Genomic DNA, 24,940 nt, shown 5'->3' on the forward strand with positions numbered 1-24,940 from the left:
CCTAACCTCTGTGACTTTTAAACTAAAAAAACAACAAAAAACCATTAAGCTGAGTCTTTGGCTGGCCCAGTGCCGCTGATCAATTCCATGTAACATCCAAAAGGGAGAAATTCAAAATCAAAGCTGTCGCTATAGCAACGCCCCTGCCAGATTCCACCAATCAATGGAGTCCGTGGGGTTGCGAGATGCGCCAGGGAAAGGCCAGCGTCCTACATAAAGAGTGCGGGACAGGGAGCCGGGCGGCACACACGGGGCAACACACCTTTCCGCGCACTCACGACAAAGACACAGCAGCCAGAAGGAGAAGAGTCAGGAGAAGAGTGGCACAGAGTAAGGAACAGAGGGGAAAGGACAAAGGAAGAGAGGCAGGGAATAACTGAGAAGATATGGGACGCTCTTGTGAACAAGGGATCCCTGCCTGGGTCTATGTGGGCACCCTGCTCCTCTTAATCCACTCTTTCACAGTAAGAGGAGGTAAGATAACAAATGGCATCAGTAGTTCAATTATTCCTTCTTTTTTTAAAATTCTACATTGTAAGAGAAGCTGTATTGTTCTATTTCAGTCCAGCTTCCCCCATACTGTCAGTGGGTAGTAGGGCACAGCATGAATGTGTGGCTCGTGCTCAGCCTCAGGGCAGAGGATGGGTATTCATCTATTCTACTCATCCTGTCCTCATCTATCTGTCTGCTGGGTGCAGGGAAAGACAGGCAAGTCCATTTGCTGCCTGGCGTTATGCCGGATCCGTGATATAGTACAGTAGAAGCGCCAAAGGAAAGCTTTTCTTGCTCCTTAAAGAAGATTTCACTTTGACTGATTTTGACCAAAGCTACTGAAGGCCACATTCCGGTGCTGTCGGATAAGATTTAATTTGAAATTCCTTGTGAGCACAGACTTATCTAATCCTATATTTAGAGGCTGTCTATAAAATGTTTTATTTAATGTTTTCAGCTCTTCTCAGCTTGAGTGCCCTGAAACATTCTTTATTCATAACTTTTTTTTTGTCTACTTTGAATTTAATATCTCTGGTGTTTTCTCTTTCAGAATCAGAAAAAATAGCGATGAATTTGGTGATTTTGTTTTAAAAAAAATTTAATCGGCTGTGGTGTGCCAGAATCATTTGTCAAAACACACCCCCACACCCTGCTCATCTGGCTCAGGGTCCTGGGCTGGCTAATTGGAAAAAGGTTACTTTGAAGTGGCGGCGCTTGATTGTGGCACAGATATGAAGACTGTGAGGCATTCCAGGGAGCCAATGTGCTCCCCTTGTGTCTCATTAAACCCCCAGTAACAGGCCAATAAGGCTGCTGATGGCTGTGGCAGAATGGAAACAGCAGCTTGTCACACTGACTCTTTCATGTGCGATTCTCCAGTGTGTGCCACTTGTACTTGCTTCTTGCACAAGAGGGCCCATAGAAGCAGCCAACTGTAATGGTGCTGCAAACTCAGGATTCTCTTCTGAGCACCTGGTGTCGGAGGTTTTCTGAGTCAGCTACCTGCCTTGTTCTCTATTAATTGACAGCAGAAGAATAGAAGAATCTGCAACTGTGCTTTTTCCCTGACACATATTATGAGTTGTGGTTTAGTTGAAGAGTTAGGGAGCGCTTTCCAGTTCTTGCTGTGTCAAATCGGATTTAGGTTGTAGAACAAATGTGCATCAGTTCTGCTGTCAAAGAAAGAAATGTGAAAAACAAATCTGATACTGTAGTTAATTGCAATCCCAAGGCAAATTTCCTCTCCTTTAAATATTGATATATTGATTTTCAGTCCATTATCTTGCACTTTCTTTTCCACAGCTGCCCTGAAGCAGGAGGCAGCATTGGACAATGGGGCCACGGTGCTGAATCACTCCATGGGTATGGTGCAGCGTTTGGAGACCCTGCTGGCCCAGGGGAACGGCAGTGATGTCACACTCCGGGTGCAGACCATCAACACGGACGAGGTGAAGGTGATCCAGGCCCACAGCCTGGTTCTCACGCTGCAGAGTGACGTGTTTGAGGATCTGCTGCTCAGCCGCAACAACAGCGCACTGGTGTTGAGGGAGACGGTCGACTGTGCAGCTGTCTTTGACAAGTTCATCAGGTGAGTGGTGCTCTGGTTGTAATCATTTGCTGTGAGTTCATTAGGTTCAATCAAATTTGTCTCTTCAGGAAACTGAAGGAGCTACTTGTAGATGCTACTGTTGTGGATCTTCACTCACCATTTTGCCTCTGCCCTTTGGAGATGCTCCATCTTGTGAAATATTCTAAAATTACACCTGCCGTTTGAGGCTCAGAGTTGAAAATTGGACAGTGTGGGTTTCAGTGACTCACAGATGAGGCGAAAATACAATACCTTACAGTAAGATATGTTGTATATTTATATTTAAAATTGTCTTTAGATGACTATTCCAGCTTGTTTTTTCTCTTTCAGGTATCTGTACTGCGGGGACATCTCAGTGCGGCTAGATCAAGCCATTTCTCTGCATAAGCTGGCCAGCAAGTATCATGTGTGGAGCTTGCAACAGGGCCTGACCCAGTATATGACCCAGCATCTGTCCAGTGATTCGCCAACAGGCCATGTGATTGGCTGGTACAACTATGCATTACAAATCGGGGACATGGTCCTGCGGGACAGCTGCCTGCAGTACCTGTCCTGGAATCTGACTTCTGTGCTGCAGAGCGGAGAATGGGGCTCCATCAGCGAAGACCTGCTCCTCTCCTTGCTCCAGCGCTCTGACCTCATTCTGCAGAGCGAGCTGGAGCTCTACGAGGCCCTGGAGGGTTGGATTAGTCAGAACCAGCCCATCAGTTCGACAGTGGAAAGTGCCCTGAGGGCTGTTCGATATGGCATGATTCCCCCTCAGCACCTCTTCCGTCTCCAGAAGCAATCCCCCCTCATGCTGAAGCATTATGAGACCATCCGTGATCTACTCTACCTAGCTTTCCAATTTCACTCTGCCTCACCTATCCAACTGGCCAAATACTTTGATGTCAACTGCAGTATTTTCACTCCCCGTAACTACCTGTCCACCTCCTGGGGCTCCCCTTGGGTCATCAATAACCCCACACGTGACGACCGCAGTTTCAGCTTCCAGACCCAGCTCGGACCCAGCGGCCACGACTCTAGCAAGAGAGTGACTTGGAACGCCCTGTTTTCCCCTCGCTGGCTGCCACTCAGCGCCCGATCAACCTATACTGAGCTGGGTGCCATGCAGCCCACACGCACAGACGGAGGTCGACCTCGCATTATTGTAACACCAGCCACTTCTAGCCCAGACTTTGCCGGTGTAAGCTTCCAGAAGACGGTGATCGTGATGGCAAGGCAGCAAGGAAAAGTGGTGGTTCGCCACGTCTACAACTTCCACCAAAGCACAGAGGAGGCCGGGGATTTCCTGGTCGATGCTGACCTGCAGCGTCGTGCATCAGAGTACCTGATTGACAGCTCCCTCTATCTGCACATTGTAATAAAACCGCTCTACCATACCCTCCTTGTTGCCAGGAAGTAAATGCAGGAATTTAGTGTGGCCTTACCATCAGTTATCCACCCTCTACCAACTCATTCACATGCACATATTCCAAAGTTAACTCATATCACAGCAAGTGTTCATGCACCAGGTCTTTGACATCTCCATTGTTGATTAGTTTGTGCATTTTGTTGTCTTACAACTATTCAGCAAGGAGGTGTTTGGTACAATAAAGGACTCACAATTTGACAGCTAAGAAGTGATTTTCACAATATTGATGGTGGGTTTTTCAGTATTTCATGCATACTAAGAAAAAAAAACTGTACTGTATTTGTTCAACAATTCTACAATCCAACATTTTGTTCCTTGAATTTTAAAACCTATGTGATGGTTAATGTTGTTTAAATAGGTACGATAGAGGTTTTGCTTCAAAATGAAATGTAATAGCTATTCATTTTATGCATCTCATTATTCAGCAGTTTAAAATAGATTTTAGTTCATGGCACTTATATCCTGTGACTTACACTTATAGACTTGTTTGTTGTTTACATACCAAGATGTGTAAATGAAAGTGCAATCCCATCATTATTATCATTCCTTTGTAGTTGACTTGCAAGACTGTAAGTCTTTTGGTATTTTTTCTTTCTTATTTATTGTTACATATGCATTTTATTTAGCCTTTAAATGAACTGCACCAGTGGGCAATGTGATTTTCATTCTGAAACAAAAAAAAATGAATAAAAGGCAATAACATGTACATGTGTTGGTCTGTATTTGATTTGCAAATATGAACTTTATTAAAGCAAACTTAATGGTTGATCCTAATGTTGTTTATTATTTTTTGATGAGCTAAAGTAATTGTAATGTTAGAATGTAACCAAGTACATTTACTCAAGTACTGCAAATATACTTTTTCGGTATTTGTATTTAAGTATTTCTATTTTATGATACATTACACTTTTACCTCACTACATTTTGGATTGCGAATATTATATATTTTATTTCACTACGTTTGTTATAAAGGTTCAATTATTTTACTTTGCACACTTAATTATTTATAAAAATATTTGATATCAACTAACAGATTATGATATATTCATGAAAATTAAGCTACCCCACAGTTAATAAATAAAAACAATAATTAGTAATTAAAATGAGCTCCACCTTTAGCAGTTGCAGCACAGTAATGCATCAATCATTATAACCTGAAATGAGTCATTCCTGATTTTAACATTAATATAAATTAATAATTTATATTGAATATGTTTACAATAATTGCAGTGATGGAATTATTTATTATTACAGGTCACGCAGCACTTCATAAAGTAAATAAAATTATCTCCACCAGTAGCAGCTGCAACATTAAAGTGATGTACACTTCTGAAATAGGTCATTCTTGATGATAAGTACTTTTACTTTCAGTTCTCAAAGTAGGCTACATTTTGATGCTAACATATGTATTTTATAGCCTTCTTGTGCATTTGAATTCATTCGAATTTGCATTTTACACTACAGTATTGCAATTATTGCTGGAGTACAAGATATGAATACTTCTTCAAACACGAGTTGGAAAAGAATCTCGCATTTATTGACAGAAAAAGTGCTCACACAATTCCAAACTGCACATCCCATGATGCTTAGCACGAAACAGGAAATACGTCATTACGTCGTTGGAACCTTCAGCTGTCAGACTTTGGCCACCCTAAAAGTGCAGGTTTTGTTAGCAAACTAACTCGAACTGTACAACCCGCGCCGACTTTATTTAAAGTTGTGCATTCATCTGCTAATCGATCTTTGAACGCGCGAACTGGTGATTGAAACACTAAGATTGCACGAAGACGAACAGTTTAGTTTTAATCGCTGCTAGTTTTTGCACAAGCCAGCGATCCTGAGCGGGTGTAAGGCTCGATGCAGGGAGGGAGGGAGTAAAAAAAGGCAAAAGTCTTTGTGCTTCCCTTCCCCCTCATCAAAGCAAAGGGGAAATGTCTCTGTCTAAAGGAGGTAAGTGTGTTTTTTTCCTCTCTTATTTTTCTAAACTACCGTGCATATATTTTAAAAATCGAGGTGCAGTTTGCGTGGAAGTAATTTAGCTAGCGATGTTTGAGAAATGTAACCTTGCCAGGTGGAAAGCTGCATGTATGAGAGGAGGAAAAATAAGCTAGCCAGCATGTCTTTCCTGCTTTCTATCATTATACGAAGTCTCTAGACACACTGGTGTCTGAAGGTATTCATCATATACTTACTTATATGGCGCTAAATTCTATTTTTTAAATATTCATATTTTAGCTAAATGCTACACTCGCGTCTTCCTTGAAGTTCCCGTGTTGTGGTTAGCTAACACCATTTCACGACAATAAAGGACTTTTGCCAGAAGCTGTAATTATCAACCAACTTGCCCCTCAGCTGGGGATCACCGCATTGGGATTAGCAGGGTTCATACGGATGCTTGAAATCCTTGAAAATGCTTAAATTTTAATGTTGTATTTTCAAGGTTTGAAAAGTGCTTGGATTTTGGATAAAGTGCTTGAAAATGCCTGCAATGCTTACTGTATTTCTCTTGCAATCTGATTATAGATAATCACAGGTTCAATGAAAAAAGCAATTAATTGAATATTGAGATTAGCAAACTGTACTTTTGGTTGTCAAAGTGTAAAACCATCGCTGTCGGTATGGTTGAGTGAAATTACCTCATTTAGCATGTAAGTACCCATCTAAAACATGCAACTTCCAACCTTGTAAGGTCCTGGAAAAGCTTGAAAATAGACCTTGAAGTCACTGAAAAGTGCTTCAATTTGACCACTGAAACAGTGTATGAACCTTGGATTAGTTTCTCTTTTTCTGGGAAGTGAAGCACGTTGGGACCACAGGTGTTTGTGTTTTTCGGCCTCATGACTAATCGATAGTGTTGAGTCCTTTTTGTTTTGGCCAGTGTGTTAGCGCAAAAATATTTTTAGCACCGCCGCGTCCGTGTAAATGCATTTTCCCCCCCGATGGTGGAAATTCCTTTATTTTTAAAACAGGCGGCGATGCCAAGGAACCATGGCGCTATCACACACTTGGCTTCCGCCAGTCAGTCAGCGAGTCTGTGCTGTGTAATCACTGTACACTGTTGAATAAAACACACACCTTGGAAAAATCAAGGTCCTTCCTCTGCGTCACACATACACACACACACACACAGCATGATGATGATGATGTCAATTTACATTTCAAGTTCACCGCTTGTGCTGTTACACAATCATACTAGCGTTACCATGGTCGGGAGTACACACTGTTTTGAGAGGGCTGTGTAGATTGGCTGGGTGCTGCTCAGGCAATCACAGCCTTTGGCCTACCATGGCATGTTTTGACTTGCAGCACCAATACCTAGTGCAGCCTCTCTTTGTTGACAGTTCACTGGCTGCAAGCAGATACTCTATAGCTGCTACACAGGTTCTGTGCTGTAATTAGTGTGTGCACCAAAGCAGGTGATATGTATTTGTGAAAGTGTTTGGGGTTTTTTGTTTAGTTTTTTTGGCCTCTACAAGGAGTTGTGCTTTCCGTGGTCAAGGGAGGAGTGGGTCTAAGTGCATTGCAGGGCTGTTCATGGTATTGCTGAGGCATGTTTGGAGATTGGGTTCTCCCTAACAGCACTGATAGGGTGGTGTGGAAGATTATATGTGCATGAGTCATCCTTTTCTGTATATGGACCCACTCTGAAGCTGGAGCTTCCTGATGGTGACTCGCCACAGAGCTATTGACACTTTGATCCCATGCACAATCCAGAAATTCTTGTTCACATTACGTTTGTATTACTGCACTCTAGATAGTTTCCACATAACATCTTTTGGTTTTCTAAGAATTACTGCATTTCCTGTGAAAGCACATCAATTCCCTGCTCCCTATCTGCAGTGGCTGATACTGAGAACTTCCAGCACAGCAATCAGCAAAAGTATTGATTTAATTAGGCTTCAGAACCATCTTCCCATGTGAGGAAAATGTGCAGTGCAGAGTTATTTTAATAAAAAGGTTTCAGTCTACATTTTGATATACATTTTCAATTTCATGATAAATCACTGAGAAAATGGTTTCCATATAAATCAGGGCTGCTAACAGGTTCTATGCAAATTTAAGGATGATTAAGGGTTTCATCTGAAAAAATGCAGTTGTCCACTGAAATCACTATCTTTACCTTGCATTGATAGAGACACCATGCATCTAGTGGCTTTCTACAAGTAGTTATTCCTTAGCAGATGGTTGTCAGAGGTTGCAGTAGCCAAGTAATGTATTCAATGTAAGCTTTTAAGAAAATGAAAGCAATGCACAGTGGAAGATCAAAATATAATGCATGCTTTTCATGTCCTGCAATGCTTTTGAGGGCTGCCATTGGCTGCACTTTGAGCAACTATGCTGCACATGATTCTTTCTTGTGATGCCTCAATAACACTTGACTGCAGCTGAGGCTGATGTCATGGCACTGTAGCATCAATTGTATACATTTAAAAATATATATATTTTCTATTATGATGTCAAGAAACAGCAGCCAGTCTCTGTTACAGCAGTATCTGTCATTGGACAACACTTTATTGTTTTGCTATCCTAAATTATGGAGTATACAAAAATAGGTTAATTTCATATATAACCTATTTATTGAATTACAAATAAACATGCTATATTGTGATATATATCACCATCGATATATGAACCTACATATTGGGATATAGGGTTTTTTTGGCCTTAATAGCAGTATTTCCAATCAGCCTCAGTTCAAGGACCAGGCCGGTCTTGCAGCTGAAAGCTGTTGTGAAGTTTGCCTCAGTCAGTCAGAACAGGGACAGTGAGCAACAGGCAGGCCAAGTGAAGTGACATCATATTTCCCAAAGGGTCCTGACAGTTGTTGTGTTTTAAGCGGATGTGTCCAGTCTGACTGGCTGTGAGTCATATCCCACCAAAATCTCCTGGCTTCAGGGTCACACACACCACACACTGCTACCTGAGATGAGCTACGATTTCAAGTCAATTCATATTACACAATAAATATGACTTAATTGAAACTGAAAAACTGCTTGTGTATTGCACAATTTTAGTCATTTTTGAGATATCTCAAAAAAAGCTCAAAAACTGCTTTGGCATGTCAGAAGTTTTTGTACTGCACTGTTCGTGCGTTACACTAATTTTGGTGCATGAACAAAAGGCTGTCTTATTTGTCAGGTCATTGGAAGGCTTTTAGGTGCTTGTGCTTTATCCCACATAGAGGAAACACAAAATCTATTTTTGACTGAGCATGTGTGAGTAAATCACACTTCAATCTCTCCCTACCACATGAGACTACCCTAGTCAGACCAGACACTGTAGACCTATTTTAGGGCTGCAGCACAAAATGGACCTGTCTGACGTTTCAGTGGTAGGCCATAGAATCTGAAATCTGTGTAAAACTTCACTTCCCTTCCAGCTTAATCTAGCAAGGAGGGGTTTACCCAATCATACTTCCTCTACACTGGAGTATTGTGACTCACTCAATGGCAAACACAACTCCACAGTAATAATGAGAGCTGTTGCATTTGTTCCAAAGTGAAGGTGCTTGTGCTTTTAAACAAGTTTCTCTGAACTGTGCTATAATGATTGCACAGCCGGGCCCCAGGTCTGTTTGCAGCAGTACAGAACAGGAAACAAACCAGCCAGGTCTAAACTGTTCCTCATCATATCCCAGTGGGTGAAAATGTGGCCTAGCACAAACAGATAAAGGTCAAGAAAAGTGCTCTGTTTTTCCTGTCGACCTTGCAACAAGAGCGAACATGCTGAACACGAGTGTCCGTGTCAAGAAAAGTTGAGTTGTTTTTCCTGTGTTGCTGCTCGTAGGCCCGGTAGCTGTGTCATTCTGGCAGGGACTCGCAGCCCCTTGTGGGAAGTCCCAGAGGCTGCTGGTAAACTGTGTTTATGAATGGACTGCTGTCACTGATTTAACACAGAAAGGTCCCAGAGCTACAGCACTGTTATCCAGATATTTTAAAAAAATGTAAACTAAACTTGAGCTCAATAAAAAGTGACAAAATGGAAAAACCCATTGATGGATGATTTGATAGCAGTTATTGTAATGCTAAAACAAAAATTCCCCCCCTCCCTGCCTTCCTTCCTGAGTCATCATACCAATGTTGATTAGTCATTTAGTCCACCTTTTTTCCTATTGCAGGGCCTCAGCTTTTCAGTACACCTAATCTCCAGTTAGATAACTGGTCATTTGCTGCTGTTTGTGTCAGAGGCAACTGCAAATTGATTGTAACCTTAAGAAAACTCCTTACTACGAGAACAGAATAGAATCACGATACTATCAATAGACCAACATGGTTTTATAAAAATAAGTGCATTCGGATTGCACTTAATAGCCTGAATTACAACTTGGGATCTCTATTGTGGCAAACCTTGTCCTTAAACTGAGTCATTTAAATGGGCTCATTAGAGTCTGTAGATCTGAAGTCCATCTGCTTTAGTCCCTCTTACAACAACAACACTGCTAATCAGACCAGCTTGTGGTTGCTGCTGAATAAAGCTTTATTGATCGCTGCATGCCTGTCATGGAGCTGAGATGGTAATGGTTTTCTAATTTCTTGTCTCCCAGGGAAGAAGAAGAACCCCGGGCTGAAGCTGGCCAAAGAAGTGTTTGCACCGCCCACACCAGCAGTAGCAGCGTAAGTCTCCCTGCTGTCACTGGCTAGTGACAGAGATGGGGATCGTTTTATGGATGCTATCCCTCCAGTCGATACTTCACATTGGTTCAGTTTTTTATTGACACTCTTCTTACTTGTTCTTTGTCATTACAAATGAATTATTAATTACTCTTTTAAATATATATTACTTTAAAAAGAATCAAATCAGGATGAGAATGTATATTTTAAATAACAATGTTGTTTCTAAAGCTGCAGTAATGAGGGCAACAACATAGTCAGTATATAACCAAAGCTCAATATCTCACTGGAATCAATTTGGAAATGTCAATAGAATAAAGAGAGTACAGAAAGGCCAAAGATGTGACTATTTCACCATTGTGTTTATTGTTTTTTTGCACTGACTCTATTCTATGCTTGCTACAGATTAATCTTAGAAGTTCCCCTAATAAATATGCACATTTTTTTGAGAGTGTGAGTGTTGCATTACTGAGCGTTTTGGCACCAACACTGTGGCTCTCTCCCTGCAGCCCCCCTCGAGATCTTGACTCGAAAGCTTGTGTCACCATCGGAGATCAGGTAAAGTCGACTCTGTCTGTATTCTCTCCGAAACGTGCTGTTCTGTGTTTTTGCTTTCCTCGGACTCGTGCGTCAATGTCACATCTGCCTCCTCTGTCCAGAACTTTGTGGTGAAGGCCGATGACTTGGAGCAGATTGAAGAGCTGGGCAGGGGAGCGTACGGGGTGGTGGACAAGATGAGACATGTGCCCAGTGGTGTTATCATGGCTGTCAAGGTAGGCTGGGAAGCTGCTACTCGTGTTACCTGATCTGTAAATGCACCATGCTTTTTTAAAAATAGAACTATGACTCATAGATGCATTCAACATATGAGCTCAACTTGTAAACATTTGGATGAGATCTATCGGATCTGTAACATGTCATATTGAAGAGGAGGGGTATAGGACACTGGACACCTTTTGATTTAGGCTATACTAGTGCAGTGCCCATAGGAAGGATGTATTTGTATAGTGCGAGATTGTATTTTGTAGGTAATGCTAATGCCTCTTGCTAGTGTAACCATAAATAACATAGAAACGCTATATTTCCTTCCATATTATGCTTAGTTGTCAGTTAATAAAGTTTTTTTTTGACTTTTTTCAATGGATCAAACTGATGCAGAAGAAAGGGCTTAAACCTCCGCTTAGCATGCTAATCGTGAGATAGCACATTACAATTAGCTGATATACTATATTGCATGTAAGTATCTCATATCAAATGATTAAGGGCATTACGCTAAGCATCATGAATGTCATCCCTGAATTACATAGTAATGCAACATAATGAGTGAATAAAGCTAAATAGACTTACAGATGAGATGAGTCAGGGTGGAAATCCAGAGTGAATTGTGTTACTGACCAGGTGTAGGCCTATCACACAATGGGGTGGAGCTCCCCTAAAAGGCGTCCGATCGGAAACAGTGCAATGCCGCAATGTAAATAATGATATTTTGAAAAATTAATTAAAAAATCTTCAAAATCGAGGATGCACACCTTCATGCCATGTGCAAGCCACATAAGAAAGTTTAGGTCAGTCTGACTAACGGTCAGCGAGATATGCCCTAGACCAGGGATGGGCAACTGGAGGCCCGGGGACCGCATATGGCCCGCACCCTCACTTGAAGTGGCCCTCAGTACAACGACATGCATTTGAGCATGAAATCTTAAAAGTGCAGTGTAAAAATGCACAAAATCACTTCTTGTAATTAATGTTGGTTGCAGTGAAAAAAAATAAAAATCACAGTAAGTGGTTATTTTTATGTGCTCCAAACCTTTTGTATTCCTATTTATACTGTTAAACATGCATTTGAGTATGAGTTATGTTAAGTTACTGCACTGTAAACATATTTAAAATTGCATTTTCATCATATCTGGTTAAGTGCACGGTCCTATATGTGGCCCTGTGGTAGTGTCGATGAAAAATTGTGGCCCCCTCCAGCATTTAAGTTGCCCATCCCTGCCCTAGACACACATCCACACACACACACACACACACAGACACTTCTTGCTTTATAGATAGATCTGCCAACTGATGACACTGTCTGTGATGCTTGTGTCTCCAGAGGATTCGTGCCACCGTCAACACTCTGGAGCAGAAAAGGCTTCTGATGGACTTGGACATTTCCATGAGGACAGTGGACTGCTTCTTCACTGTGACCTTCTATGGCGCCCTCTTCAGAGAGGTGAATAAACTGTGACACATATCACTGGTATGAACGCCTGCATGTGTTCAGTGTGTGATCATGGTGTCTCTTATTTCTGGTGACATCCTGTTTTTCAGGGGGATGTTTGGATCTGCATGGAGCTGATGGACACGTCTCTGGATAAGTTCTATAAGAAGGTTATTGAGAAAGGCAAAGACATCCCTGAGGACATCTTGGGCAAGATCACCGTAGCGGTACGTCCCTAAGATGTTAAGAGTGTTTACATGTACGTTTAAGGGACAGCTCACATATTTCCTGCTTCTCCAAACTGGAGGAGTGCCGACTGCCATCTACTGTAGGCAATACACTTACTATGATTAAATTCATCATACTACCCCACTTAAAAAAGAAAATCTAAGCTATCCCTTTAAAGGAATCATCAAACATTTTGGAAAAGTGTGCATGTTCACTTTGTGCCCGAGACAATAATTAGTGGTTTTATGGGGGGTTAAAGTGCTGCAATTATTTCTTTGCGAACAACAGCCGGGCGCAGCGACTTTTTGAAGTCTCGTCATCCCTGTGAGGTTGCCAGGCAGCCAATGATATAGCCAGAAACGCCCTGTGAAGTGCTGGACAGATTTATAAATGATTGCTCCTCAGGAAATAGCCACACAACGTCACTCCTCCTGAAACCACAAATTGTAGTTTTTAAATTTATGTCGCACAAATCATTTGCCTTTTTCTTTTTTTTTATTCTTGGAAATAACTGTGTAGGCTAAGGCTGCATACTTGGTTATGTGTTGCTTCATAATATGTATGTGACTCCAGAGTAATGACATCATCACCAAACCCAACAATGAGCTGATCATCTGATTCATGTGCATGTAAAACACTTCTTGTTGTAACTGAGAAGTAATCTACCATTTTCCTTTAATTTTCTCTATCCACTCCACAGATTGTCAAGGCATTAGAGCATCTGCACAGTAAGCTGTCAGTGATACACAGAGGTAATCAGATCATCAGTGTACATACAATTTTCAGTTTCCTGTTGATGTTTCTCATCGTTGGTCAGCTATGTTCTCTGTCATCATATTCACACCAATGTCCATCTCCAGATGTGAAGCCCTCCAATGTTCTGATCAACACTCAGGGCCAAGTGAAGATGTGCGACTTTGGCATCAGTGGCCACCTTGTGGACTCTGTGGCCAAAACAATGGATGCAGGCTGCAAGCCCTACATGGCGGTAAGTGAAGACTCCTGGTAGGATTCTCCAGAAACCGACTGAGATTTTGCCTGTGTCTGAAGAAACAGAAATCCACCGTCCTAACTAGGGGTGCACCCATTTCCTTAATTTTGCGGGATCGGCCGATTCTTTTACGTCAAACCGATCTTATCTAGCGATCTTATCTACCTCCGCAAAGGTCTGAAAGTGCGTCTGCACGTACACCTATGCATGACTGTGTTGTATGTATGTTGTACTATAACGAAACCAAAAACTCAGGACACTTTATTTATGGTTGCAGTTCTTTTGTTAGTTTGTCCTTTAAATTGTTGCTATTTATTTTAAGTTCAATATTTGATTAACTACCTCAGACATTGTGGTTTCCTTTATTTGTTAAATAAAAATACTGCTGTTATTGTTTTTTAATAAAATAAGATTCAAACATTGAAGGTGTATGCTGTGAGCTATAAAAAAAATCGTTATCGGCATTTTAAAAATCGGTGATCTGTGATCGGCCAGAAAATTGCAATCGGTGCAGCCCTAGTCCTAACCCCTTTGCTTTCAGGCATCTTGCCTGTATGAATGAACATAGGCTGACAAAAACAGTACATCATTTGAAATCCTCTTTTTTTTTTTTTTTTTTTTTTTTTTTCAGCCTTCGTCTCATCTTTACATGCGTTTTTAATTATTTTAATTTCATGTGTATCGGATAGCAAAAACTAATTTCATCAGTTTGTTTCGATCATGTTAATTTTTTTTATTTGTTGATCATGAAAGCTTTCCTTAAAATTACAGTATTTGAATTCATGGGGATGCACAATATAGAGTATATTGGGCTGATAAATTATGAAAAATGTATATTGGAGTATTATTCTACTTGGACACAAAGTTTTTTGTCCTTCACTACTGTGCAAAAAATCCACATTGTGCATCATTAATAAATATTTAAATCTATTCTAATTATAATTGAAGTGATTTTTTCATTGAGTGGTGGAATTTAATCTGTTGCTAATAATTTCCATTTCAGCCTGAGCGGATCAACCCTGACCTCAACCAGAAAGGCTACAGTGTCAAGTCAGACATATGGAGTCTTGGTATCACAATGGTGAGTAGTGTCGGATATCAAAATGTGGCTCTCAGGACCATTGATGATGCGTTTTAGGGAAGCCAATCCCTGTAATTGCTGCCTTTACCACGCCCACTAAGTGTTGGTTTAAAAACACGGTTGAAGATTATGAATTATTTAACGCACTGTATATTCACTGTGTTGCTATAAGATTATTTCAAATATGGCTAACATTGCTGTCAGCACTCCCCACAAATGTATATTTTGTAACCATGATAATTATAATAATTACCACCACAACGTCTAGAAGATCCCGTTACAGGTATCTCATATTTCCAGACGGCACTAATGCTGAGTCATGGTGACCGTTGACAGTTTTTATACCTGCTCCATGTTGCTCAGTTACTGTATAACATGGCTTTCAGATTGATAGAATTCACATGCAAATACATATTGTAGAACTTTTACATATTTCTTGATTTTTAAATCCGTTTAACCCATAAGAACCCAGACCTAGTAATCCTCAAAGGAAAATTACGGGGGATATACCACAGACCAAGTGATCTGTGATCTGACATATACGTTGCATTGGGCGTTTATGGTATTTATGTTTATGATATTTCTTATTTTAAAATAAACAAACTAGACACATTTTCTGCTTACAGAAACACAAATTTGCCTCTTTGCATCTCTACAATATTTATCAAAATTGTGACATTAATAGTGGTGTTTAACAACAAGTTATTTGTCAGATTTGTTTTTAAGTAACAAAATAAGAATAAATCAATAATAAATAAAAACAAACAACCATTTGCCTTTTTGTTTGCATCTCCATAACATAAATCAAAATTGTGACTTTAATTTGTTCAGGAAATATGGTCAGAACAGGTTAAATGCAATACAGGACACCCTATTAACGGATTAGAATTGTTAAATGGGGTTAAACTTGGCCTCGGAACAAAAAATAAGCTTTTTGAAATTAGCTACTTTTTCCACATTTCTGTTTTCACCACCAGTGTACGTCGCTTAGGGATTTAATGAGTTAAGGTGAAGCATAAAGCTGAATATGGGAGATTCTAGAACATTCACCATGGGTTCTTATGGCTTAATTTCCAGTTAAAAGTCAGTGTTACTCACCAAAATAACCAAAATAATATCATGCAATAAAGTCTGATTTAACTCTTAACAATCTTTGTTCCATCAATCTTTCCCTGTCTTCTAGATTGAGCTGGCCATTTTGAAATTCCCCTACGACTCATGGGGCACCCCGTTCCAGCAGCTCAAACAGGTGGTGGACGAGCCGTCTCCACAGCTGCCTGCTGATCGTTTCTCCCCAGAGTTTGTAGACTTTATCTCCCAGTGGTGAGTCGCGCTGCATCACAAATGTGTAGATTTTCCTCAACGATGTGATCCTCATTCACATTGCTGTAAAGAAAAAAAAAAGTGGCACTGAGACCCAGCAGGGGTCAGTGTTTGCTCTGTGTTCGCTGAGGTAAACATCAGTACAGTATCTGTAGCGCTGATCTTTACGTCACTTGTCTATTTTTAGATGCGGTTTTTAAATGAAGTTATAATACATTTATATTTTGATATTTGCAGTTTTTTTCTCACTTTTGCTTTTCTCTGTTTTTTCAGCTTAAGAAAGAAACCAAATGAGAGACCAGCTTATACAGAATTACTGGTAAGTAGTTAAAAAAAAAAAGTTTTCTCTTACCCCAAAACAACAACAACAAAAAAACACAAATATTACTATGCTGCTTTGTCTATTTTTCCACTATGAACATCATTGCTGTTATGATCAGCATGCTTTGATTCTTGCTTTTGTCCACAAGAGGCCACACTTACCCAATTAACCCAATAAGACTCAAGTAAATTCAGGGTTCCTATGAGTGCTGGAAATTCCATTGAAAACACTTGAATTTTAATGTGGTGTTTTCAAGGTTTTAGAAAAGTGGCTGGATTTTGAAGAGAGTGCTTGAAGTTAAGGTTATATAGAATGCTAAGTCAACTTATAAACGGGTGACGCATTTTGAAACATGAAACTTTGTTGTGTTTTAATTTGTCCTGTAGAACGCTGTCAGCTTGTTTATAGCACGATGACATGTAATGCAATGTGATGGAAAAAGAGACACAATCAGTATATTGTATAATGTGTATGTACTGTACATAAATGTGTCATTAACCACAGCTGTAAAGTGCTGGAAAAGTGCTTGATTTTGACATCGGAACATGTGCAGGAAGCCTGTAAATAATAAATAATACAGCACAAGATTATTTTCATTCAAGAACACATTTCTAAGTTGTTGTTTTTTTTTCCTACTCTTCATGCAGCAACATCCGTTTTTCACCGTGCATGACTCCAAAGACACAGACGTGGCCAGTTTTGTCAAGGTCATCCTGGATGACTGACGGGCTCCCTCCGGACCCCGGCCCATCGGGGTAGGCGGGACCTCTCAGCAAACAAACCAATGGCCTACCTTTTTTTTTTTTTTTTTTTTTTTTTTTTTTAAACTCACTGGAATGACAGACTCTCATGCACCCACACACGACAGGGGGGTTACCCAAAGACTGACAGCAGCCCAGCAGCACTGGAGTGGTAATATGAACTTGTACGGTCAAAACCCAACTGGAGAGGTTTAATTAGCTCCTCCAAGCTTCCTGTGTGTGCAGTTATTCAATATGACAAATATGAACTGAACCAGATTATTATTTTTTTTTTTGTCGTGTTCTTCTTTTGTTTTTGCCCCACTGCCCCTTTTTATCTCTCCTCAGAACGGACGGAGCCAGCCATCATTTCTTTGTGATACATATTGTATGAATACTTTGAATTTCATCTGCAAAACCAACTGTTAATGTGTATGTTGTTGTGTATTGAAAACTATATTTGCATATGCGTTTGTATGTTTTCTCATTATACAGAATTTTGATACTGTATATTGTCGACAAGTGTGAATTTTACCGGACTAGGGCCTTATTCGTCAGATCGCATCAGGTGAACAGTTTGACCTGGTTCTGCCCCGAGGCGACGGGTCAGTGCCGGGGCTGCAGTTGTTGCGGGCCAGGCCACGGGAAGCTCCAGAGCTGAGACAAAACATGTAAGAAATGTCGAAGGTCACATTCTGGGCGGGAGGAGTTGCAAGTCAATTCTAGATCTGTCGGCGGTGCGAGGCAGGAATGCAAAGCGTCCCGTATCATCTGATCCGATTGTGATCCGAGCTGAGGACCTTCATGCAGTGACCCCTCCGTACTCGTCCTCTTTCTTGGGTATTAATGAGTCGGCTTCAGCGCTGCCATAGTTACTACCTGGAAATATTCAGGGGTTGCCTAATCGAGCTCAGAGCTTTATCTTTTTCCCTGTGCCATTTTGCAAATCGTTCTTGTGAATTACTGCGTTACTTGTGTTTTTCTCCTTTTTTTTTTTTTTTTTTGGTCTTGTTCTGGCTTACATTTTGATTTAATTTCAGCAGCATTTATCCCTTTGCTTACCTACCGTTCTCAAATCTGGACTCAGCATAGTCTTTTCATGAGGCACTTATGTTTCTTTTCTCTTTTTTTTTTTTTCCAGAGACCTTATTATGCATTACACAGACAGTATGTTAGGGAAATAATTTATGTGTTGAAGATGTAAATACTATCTACTTTTTTAATGTAAACATGGCGCTGTCCTGACTTGGCAGTGCAGATGAGTGGTAGAGTGGTTGGTAGTAGTTAGTTTTTAATGCAGTGTGACACGCATACACAAACACTCACAGGGCCAGCTGACTATCGTACACCTATTTTGGACTGATGTGCTGTCAGGCTCCACCGCTCAGGTTTCTGTGCTCTCCTTCATGCGGAGACGGCCCCATTTACTTTTCCCCAGGTCGTACTCCCCAGGAGTGCCAGACCGAGAGCCTGCTTTCAGTCCATGGTGGGCGGCCGTTATCTCTTCTGTCTGACCATACTATGCAGAGCCCCTTCGCCTTGGACACGCGGCAAGAGGCCCTTGCCATGTGGCAGTTTCCCCACTCCAAGTGTTCAGAGACTGTGATGGTGATGATGGCGATGATGACTGCCGTGCCTCTGTTCACGGCTAGCACTCATCGCCTCTCTGGTTTACACTGTAGTGCAACCTTTATCAAAAGTCAGTGAGTTAGGAGTATTTATGATTGTGACTAATAAGGGAAAGCTAGCAACATCACAAAGAAGCTGCTATTTTTTTTCTTTTTTTTTTCCTTTTTTTTTTTAGGTCGGCCTTCTTTGGATGGCCATTCCCTTGGTGTGTAAAAGTGAGTTTTTACGCTGATCACAATGAGAATGGAACACTTGCTCTACCTCTTACTCCTTCACTCTATTTGCCACCTTTTCATTGGGTGGGACTGACAAACTTGAACTATGGAAAGACAAAAAAATAAAGGCTTTATTGTTCAGTATGTCCGTTTTATAGCTCTCTTTTTGTGTTTGATGTCAGTTTAGCAGTTTAAGTCGTTTCTGTTCATGTGGGTAATGCACTGATGACAAAACTGTCCAATTTTAAAAGGGCTGGCAATGTTTTATATTTGTATTATTACAAGATCAAAACCAACAATGAATTATATTATATAAAATATATATCTCTTCTGTTCACCTTTTGCATAGTTTTTGGTATCAAACTAGAGGTTGACTGATGGTGTAATTTTAAAGGCCATATTATAATAGGCTTGGAGCAGGAAAAAGTCCATACAACCACCAGCCCCATAGATAAAAATTATCTCAGGAGCATATGTCCTTCACTTCGTCTATGGAGCCTCCATATAAACCAGTGATGTTCCTCCCTGTGAGACTGTTGGAGGCTGCGCAGCACTGGGCCTCTATCAGAGCCCAGTTCTGCCACTAACGATTGTTAGTAAAACGTCTTGAGTGTCGAGTTATTGAACGTCTTGGATTGTGTTTCTTCATCTCACTGGTGCCCGAAGCTGCATGCCAACACCAATACAGCACAGGCATTAAGAAAAATTGTATATATAAATACCAACTCCTCTCACTTGTTTTTTATGTAGGTCATATAGAGGCATCAGTATTACCCTGAGACAGTTTCCTCATAAGTTTAAAACTCTGCTTTAAATTAGAAAGGGAGGTTTTGTAGTGTCATGCCTTCCTTGTCTTTTTAATGGGTCTCTTTTCCTTTCTTCCTGTTCAATCGACCTACTTAATTCCTACTTCCATGTCACTAACCGTTCCACTTTAGACGCTCATTCCTGCAACCGCACACTTTAATCGAGACCAGAGATACTGGAGCTGTCTGATCCGTCTGATAAAAGAAAGCCAGGTCTTTGGGTTTCTACCCGCAGCCGTATCCAACTCTCTCACTTTTCGCCTCGCACACCTGTCAGCAAGACCATGTTTTTCATCCTCTCACATGCGATACTGTAAAGAAGGTATCGTATAATGAAAGTGTGATTGAAGCAATTGAGATGGAAATGGTACACCTGGCCTCAGCACGTGAGCGCGGTAATGTAACCCGCCCTGCTGGGTGGATACATAACCTTTACCCTCAGTAGTTAAAAGCCCAAACTCAGCCTTTGAAATACAGTTATTACAATGAATTTTCTTTTATTAACACAGTATGCTTGTTGTGAGCAATATTACAGTTTCCATTCGTGTAAACATCCTTATGTAAGTACACAGAAGTGAACACACACTTCTTGGTAAGTCGTGATTCTTCAGAATGTGTGATGAATAGAAAAAAGGACCTTATTTTGATGGCTCTTTCTGAGTGCTTTTTCTGCTGTGAATGTTAACAGAGGTTAACAAAAGAGACTACTCTGCTCTAAGTGTGTCTGTCAAAGACCGATGACTTCATGCCAGGATGAGAAAACCCAATGCAGTGTAGACTGCAGGCAGTGTGTCCAGTGTTGTGCAGAAGAGTGGTTTGCCAGCCAAACTAAAGACCCTCTTTTTTTAGGAACGAAGGCCTTTGATGATGTAGACTTGCATAATGTTGCTCAAAAGATCGGCGTGCGGGTGGAAAAATAGGCAACATCCAGTTGAATTACTGTCCCAGCTTAATTCAATGTGTACTGCGATGCAGAAGTGAATCATAGCCTCTCTCAACTGCAAATGGGCATTTTAGGAACTCAGCAGGGAAGCAGTGAGAGTGAATGGTTGGGTAATTGTGGCTTGTTTTGTCCATAACAAATGGCTGGTATAGATGCAACACATTAGAAAAGTACTACTCAAGTACTGTACTTAAGTACAAACTTGAGGCACTGAGATATTGTACTTTGTACTGCACACAATTAGTGCACAGCTAACTTACATTGAGACTTTATACACAAAACATATGAGATTTAGAACAGTATAAAAATTGTCGAATTAGCTCCAGAGATCAGTGACAAGAGTAAAAGAATATACTAATGCATCAGCAATAATAACAATCAAACAATATAGTATAATAGAACATGTTATATGTGTTTGCTGCTTAAGAATGCAAATTCAGGGCACTTTTGAAACATAATCAATTCCTTTTTTTGGTTTTAAAACTCAAGCTACAGTAAATCGATGGCTAAAAAGTGTGCAGCATTGGTGTAAATGCTTTTTTTGCAGAAATAATTTCATGATCATCAGGGGGAAATTGGAGTAGTACAGTTAGCCTATTAGAAAAAATATATATATAAACATAGCAAAAGTTTAGTATGTAAAAAAATAGCAATTGGTCAACAGTAACTACCAACAGCTATAATAATGATTATTATTAAATAAAATCTAAATTATTTATATATATATATATTTATATTTATTTATTTATTTTTTTTCCTTAACCATCTAAACAGTTGGTGCATGTAGATGCAGAACAGATGCTGCAGAACTATAAGAACTACTTTTCTCAACACCTTATCCCTCCATTCCTGTAAATAGACAATTTTATGATAAATGTTAGATTTGCTTTACAAATCAATTTTTAAGGAGTGTCATTTCATTTTTTATTTGATTTTTATCTTAATTTTTTTTTCTTTTACAGCCAAAGAGTGAAATCCTAGCAGAAAATCATTTATCTCAAGAGTTAAGTATAATCTCTGCAGGACATGTGTTTGCAGTCTGAAACAGGTGCATAACAGCCAGAGAGATGATACTGTGGCTACTTATCACACACTTTTGACTTCTAGCAGCTCCCATGATTTAAGTAGCGAATGACGCAAGCCAGGGCTCTGTTCCTTCCTTTCTGCTTAGCATTAACTGTTTTTTTCTCTTAAACAGGTCTGATCTAACAGACAAGTACAAGGGATTAAAGCTGTGCCTATTTTTTGCTTAGTGAAGTTTGGGAACTCTGTTTGCTGTCGACCCGAGGGACCTACAGATGGACAGAGGAGTGCCAGACAGGACATGGTAAGTATGTGAGCTCCATTTTGGACGTATTTCCTTAATCGTATGCCAGGTCTCACGATCTTCTGACCTGCTTATGTCCTGGAGATGGAAATCCAGTTTGCAAACCACCTCAACAACTCATTAGAGCACCACACAATGTTCCATACAATCATGCTGATGATGGTTGCTATGTGACAATTAGTATAATTATGCACTGTGATTTTTAAATGGACAAATTTTGGGGGAACTCGGGACGTCGTCTCTCATCAACCTTCCATGAATCTGTATCCCCTGCCCCCCTCTCTCTCTCTTTTCCTTGCCAAAGAAAGCGTGGCCCTCACCGTGCCCTTAGATGGAAGACCTACGAGCAGCAGATGACGTTGTATAAGTTTGACACAGGACGACCTGTGGTGGTGGAAAGTTAGAATGGGGTCGCTTTTCTGTGGAGGGTAAAAGAGCCTTTATGGAACCAGATCTTCTTAGGCCCTGGGCTGACACTGCACAACCTTATGCAACATGCTCTACTATACATGGGCTCCTATTGCACCGTGACTCTGGGTCTGGGAAGGGTGGAGGGAGGGAGGGGAGGGAGTGTTGACATGGACCCGGATAGACATGACAGGTAGAGTAGTCTTGAAAAGTCTCATTACAGGCGAAATTAGAGGATCTCTATGATCTCTGCACATACACGTAAACATGCACATATTGTATAACCTACACGAGAGAAAATGTTACGTAAGAACACTTTTCAGAGCATATTGTCCTTTAGCAAGCATCCTGTCATTTCTGCTAATGGAGTAATGATGGAATATGTTATGCGAGAAAATCTGACCTATGTCATTTTTTTTTATTGAGCCAGACACATAACCATGCAATTGGCTTTTCTGTAATCTAGAGAATATTGTGTTTTGTTTCCTGTGATAGAATGTACATATATTCACTCACTGCTATAAAGCCTTGATAACACTTTTTAAATTGTTCCTTTTAAGGTTTGAAATGTGCATGGATTGTGAATTAAGTGCTTGAAACTCTATGAAATGTAGTGTATTATATAGGATACCAATTTCCATTGTAAGTTTACTGCTAATAAAAATGTATTTTATTTCAGTAAGGTTTTTACTTCCACCACTGGTTTGTTGCTAATGCAGGAAGGTCAGAAGTTATAATAGCACCGCCATATCGCTTATTGGTACATTTTTGATCATTACAAAGGAGTACATAAATCTTTATCCATGTCATCAGTAATTTGGGTGATTACTTGGAGAGTAGAACTCAAATAAGTACTGCAGCCGGTAAACACAATAATAAACAGGTTTGAATGTTGAAAATTTATAATAGCAAAATCAGGATCTATCTTTTTAGTCTGGCTTTTATTTGAACTTTTTTTTAATTTTTTATTCTTGATTGTATTTTATCGTTTAAGTCTGTGTGAACCTGAGCCTTATCTGTGTATTAATTTATGTATTTTAGTCTGTTTAACTTCTTGCTAGTGTTTTGTTGAATTTAAAGCCTTTAGCGCTTTCTGTGTGTGCAGGTGGGGGTGTTGTTATATTGCGTAATGCACTTTGTGCAACATTTTATTTGTATGAATATAAATCAAGTCTGATTGACGAAAATTGTATTCCAGTACTAGTGCTAGTGTAACTTAAAATAGTAGTTCTGCTATGTTGGATGTAAACTTCCTCCCTTGTATGAAAAGCCTTCAGGGCAGTGCTGTGCTCTCTGGATTCAAAGGACTGGGCGACAAAGCAGACGCTAGTCCATGAAGAAATCTGTTACAGAAAAGAAAATGTCTCAGAGGGACTTGTTTGGGGATGAGGAAATTACATAATTAAATTTTTGGTGACATAAAAAGTGCCTTGGGAATGTCCAGCACTGTATTTTCTCAAACCTCTCAGACTTCTTAACCAAGTTGGCAACAAAGATTACAGTTATGATACAGATCTTACATGGCATCAAATATGAGGCCACGGTGCTGCGTATCAAATATGAAGCTGGATTAAGCATTGGACAGATGCAGTAAAGGGCATCTTGGATCATGAGTAGCACCTGCTTGAAAGAGATTCCTTAACCTTGGTCGCTTGAAAGGACCATGTGCATCTGCTTTCTGTAAACAGATTTCAAAGTAGTCTGAACTCACTGGAAATAGAGCACTCTAGTGTTACATCCTTCCAATCCAATACAGCAGCTTGACTTGACTGGTTTGTGCTGGAACAATCCCTCTGGAGACGGTACCTCTTCCTTCTTGCATTGAAGGTGATACCTGCACAGATTTGATAGGTGAGACAGGATTAAAACCATGTTGTAATTTTAACCCAGAGTCAGCATCATCCATTACAAATCACAAAGCAAAGCTTGAGAGGATATCTGTCCGCCCGTGCTGTTCCATGTGTACAGACTGATGAAGACTGTGTGTGAATAAGCAGACGTCACCATATTAAGGCAAATATTTGCGATCGGAGCTCTTCATAAAAAGCAGATGACGGGATATTTAATCAAAATGGGAAAGGTGAGAGATGCTCTGTGTACTCTTTCCCGACACAGATGCGACTCTGTTGAACAGGCAGGCTTTCTGCAACCATTTCTCAGCTCTATTTATTGTGCTAGTTTACGGCTTCAGTAAATTAGAACCAAAACAGGAGTGTGTCTGCACCGCTTAGCATTTAAAACCCTCCTAGCTTTTTTAGTCAAGTGATTAAGTGATGACTCCTCATGGGAAATAAACATACTTAAGCCACCATATACAGTATGGAGCATTAATAGAGACCATAAATACATTTCAGTAATAGCGATGAAGGATTACATTCAGATGATACTGCAGGATGAACAAGGAGGATGTATGTTGTTTACTGCATGATTCGGAAAAGTCGGACTATTTTAAAACCTGGGAAAGCCAAAGAAGGTGAAATGTAATATGATTGCCAGAGAAGAAGTGCAGTGGGCCGATGTCAACAAGTGGGACAGCTGCAGCGAGGCAAGGCACCCTCTCCTGTCAAACCACAGCTGAAGGCAGAGCCCTCACCATCCCAGTCTGGCCAAATATCA

General features: G+C 40.3%; 2 protein-coding genes across 2 annotated transcripts; both read left to right on the forward strand.

Moving 5' to 3' along the window:
• The first annotated feature begins 308 nt into the window (after positions 1-308).
• Positions 309-4,254, forward strand: btbd17b (BTB (POZ) domain containing 17b). The gene is made up of 3 exons (XM_059348846.1): positions 309-474; positions 1,795-2,080; positions 2,411-4,254. The coding sequence occupies exons 1-3, from the start codon at positions 387-389 to the stop codon at positions 3,483-3,485; spliced, it is 1,449 nt and encodes a 482-aa protein (XP_059204829.1). The 5' UTR covers positions 309-386; the 3' UTR covers positions 3,486-4,254.
• An 842-nt stretch (positions 4,255-5,096) lies between these two features.
• LOC131984002 (dual specificity mitogen-activated protein kinase kinase 6-like) lies at positions 5,097-18,984 on the forward strand. The gene is made up of 12 exons (XM_059348854.1): positions 5,097-5,444; positions 10,039-10,108; positions 10,615-10,663; positions 10,765-10,878; positions 12,204-12,323; positions 12,422-12,538; positions 13,240-13,291; positions 13,400-13,527; positions 14,534-14,611; positions 15,795-15,934; positions 16,208-16,253; positions 16,904-18,984. Exons 1-12 carry the CDS (start codon positions 5,426-5,428, stop codon positions 16,979-16,981), a joined length of 1,011 nt encoding a protein of 336 aa, XP_059204837.1. The 5' UTR covers positions 5,097-5,425; the 3' UTR covers positions 16,982-18,984.
• Positions 18,985-24,940: the final 5,956 nt, after the last annotated feature.

This window comes from Centropristis striata, chromosome 13 (genome assembly GCF_030273125.1).
Source record: "Centropristis striata isolate RG_2023a ecotype Rhode Island chromosome 13, C.striata_1.0, whole genome shotgun sequence".
NCBI lineage: Eukaryota > Metazoa > Chordata > Actinopteri > Perciformes > Serranidae > Centropristis > Centropristis striata.

Coding starts and splice junctions, on each gene's coding strand:
- btbd17b (XM_059348846.1), top strand. CDS start 387: ATGGGACGCTCTTGTGAACAAGGGATCCCTGCCTGGGTCTATGTGGGC. Junction 475..1,794: donor CTCTTTCACAGTAAGAGGAG/GTAAGATAACAA, acceptor TCTTTTCCACAG/CTGCCCTGAAGCAGGAGGCA. Junction 2,081..2,410: donor GTCTTTGACAAGTTCATCAG/GTGAGTGGTGCT, acceptor TTTCTCTTTCAG/GTATCTGTACTGCGGGGACA.
- LOC131984002 (XM_059348854.1), top strand. Junction 13,292..13,399: donor GCTGTCAGTGATACACAGAG/GTAATCAGATCA, acceptor GTCCATCTCCAG/ATGTGAAGCCCTCCAATGTT. Junction 13,528..14,533: donor GCTGCAAGCCCTACATGGCG/GTAAGTGAAGAC, acceptor TTTCCATTTCAG/CCTGAGCGGATCAACCCTGA.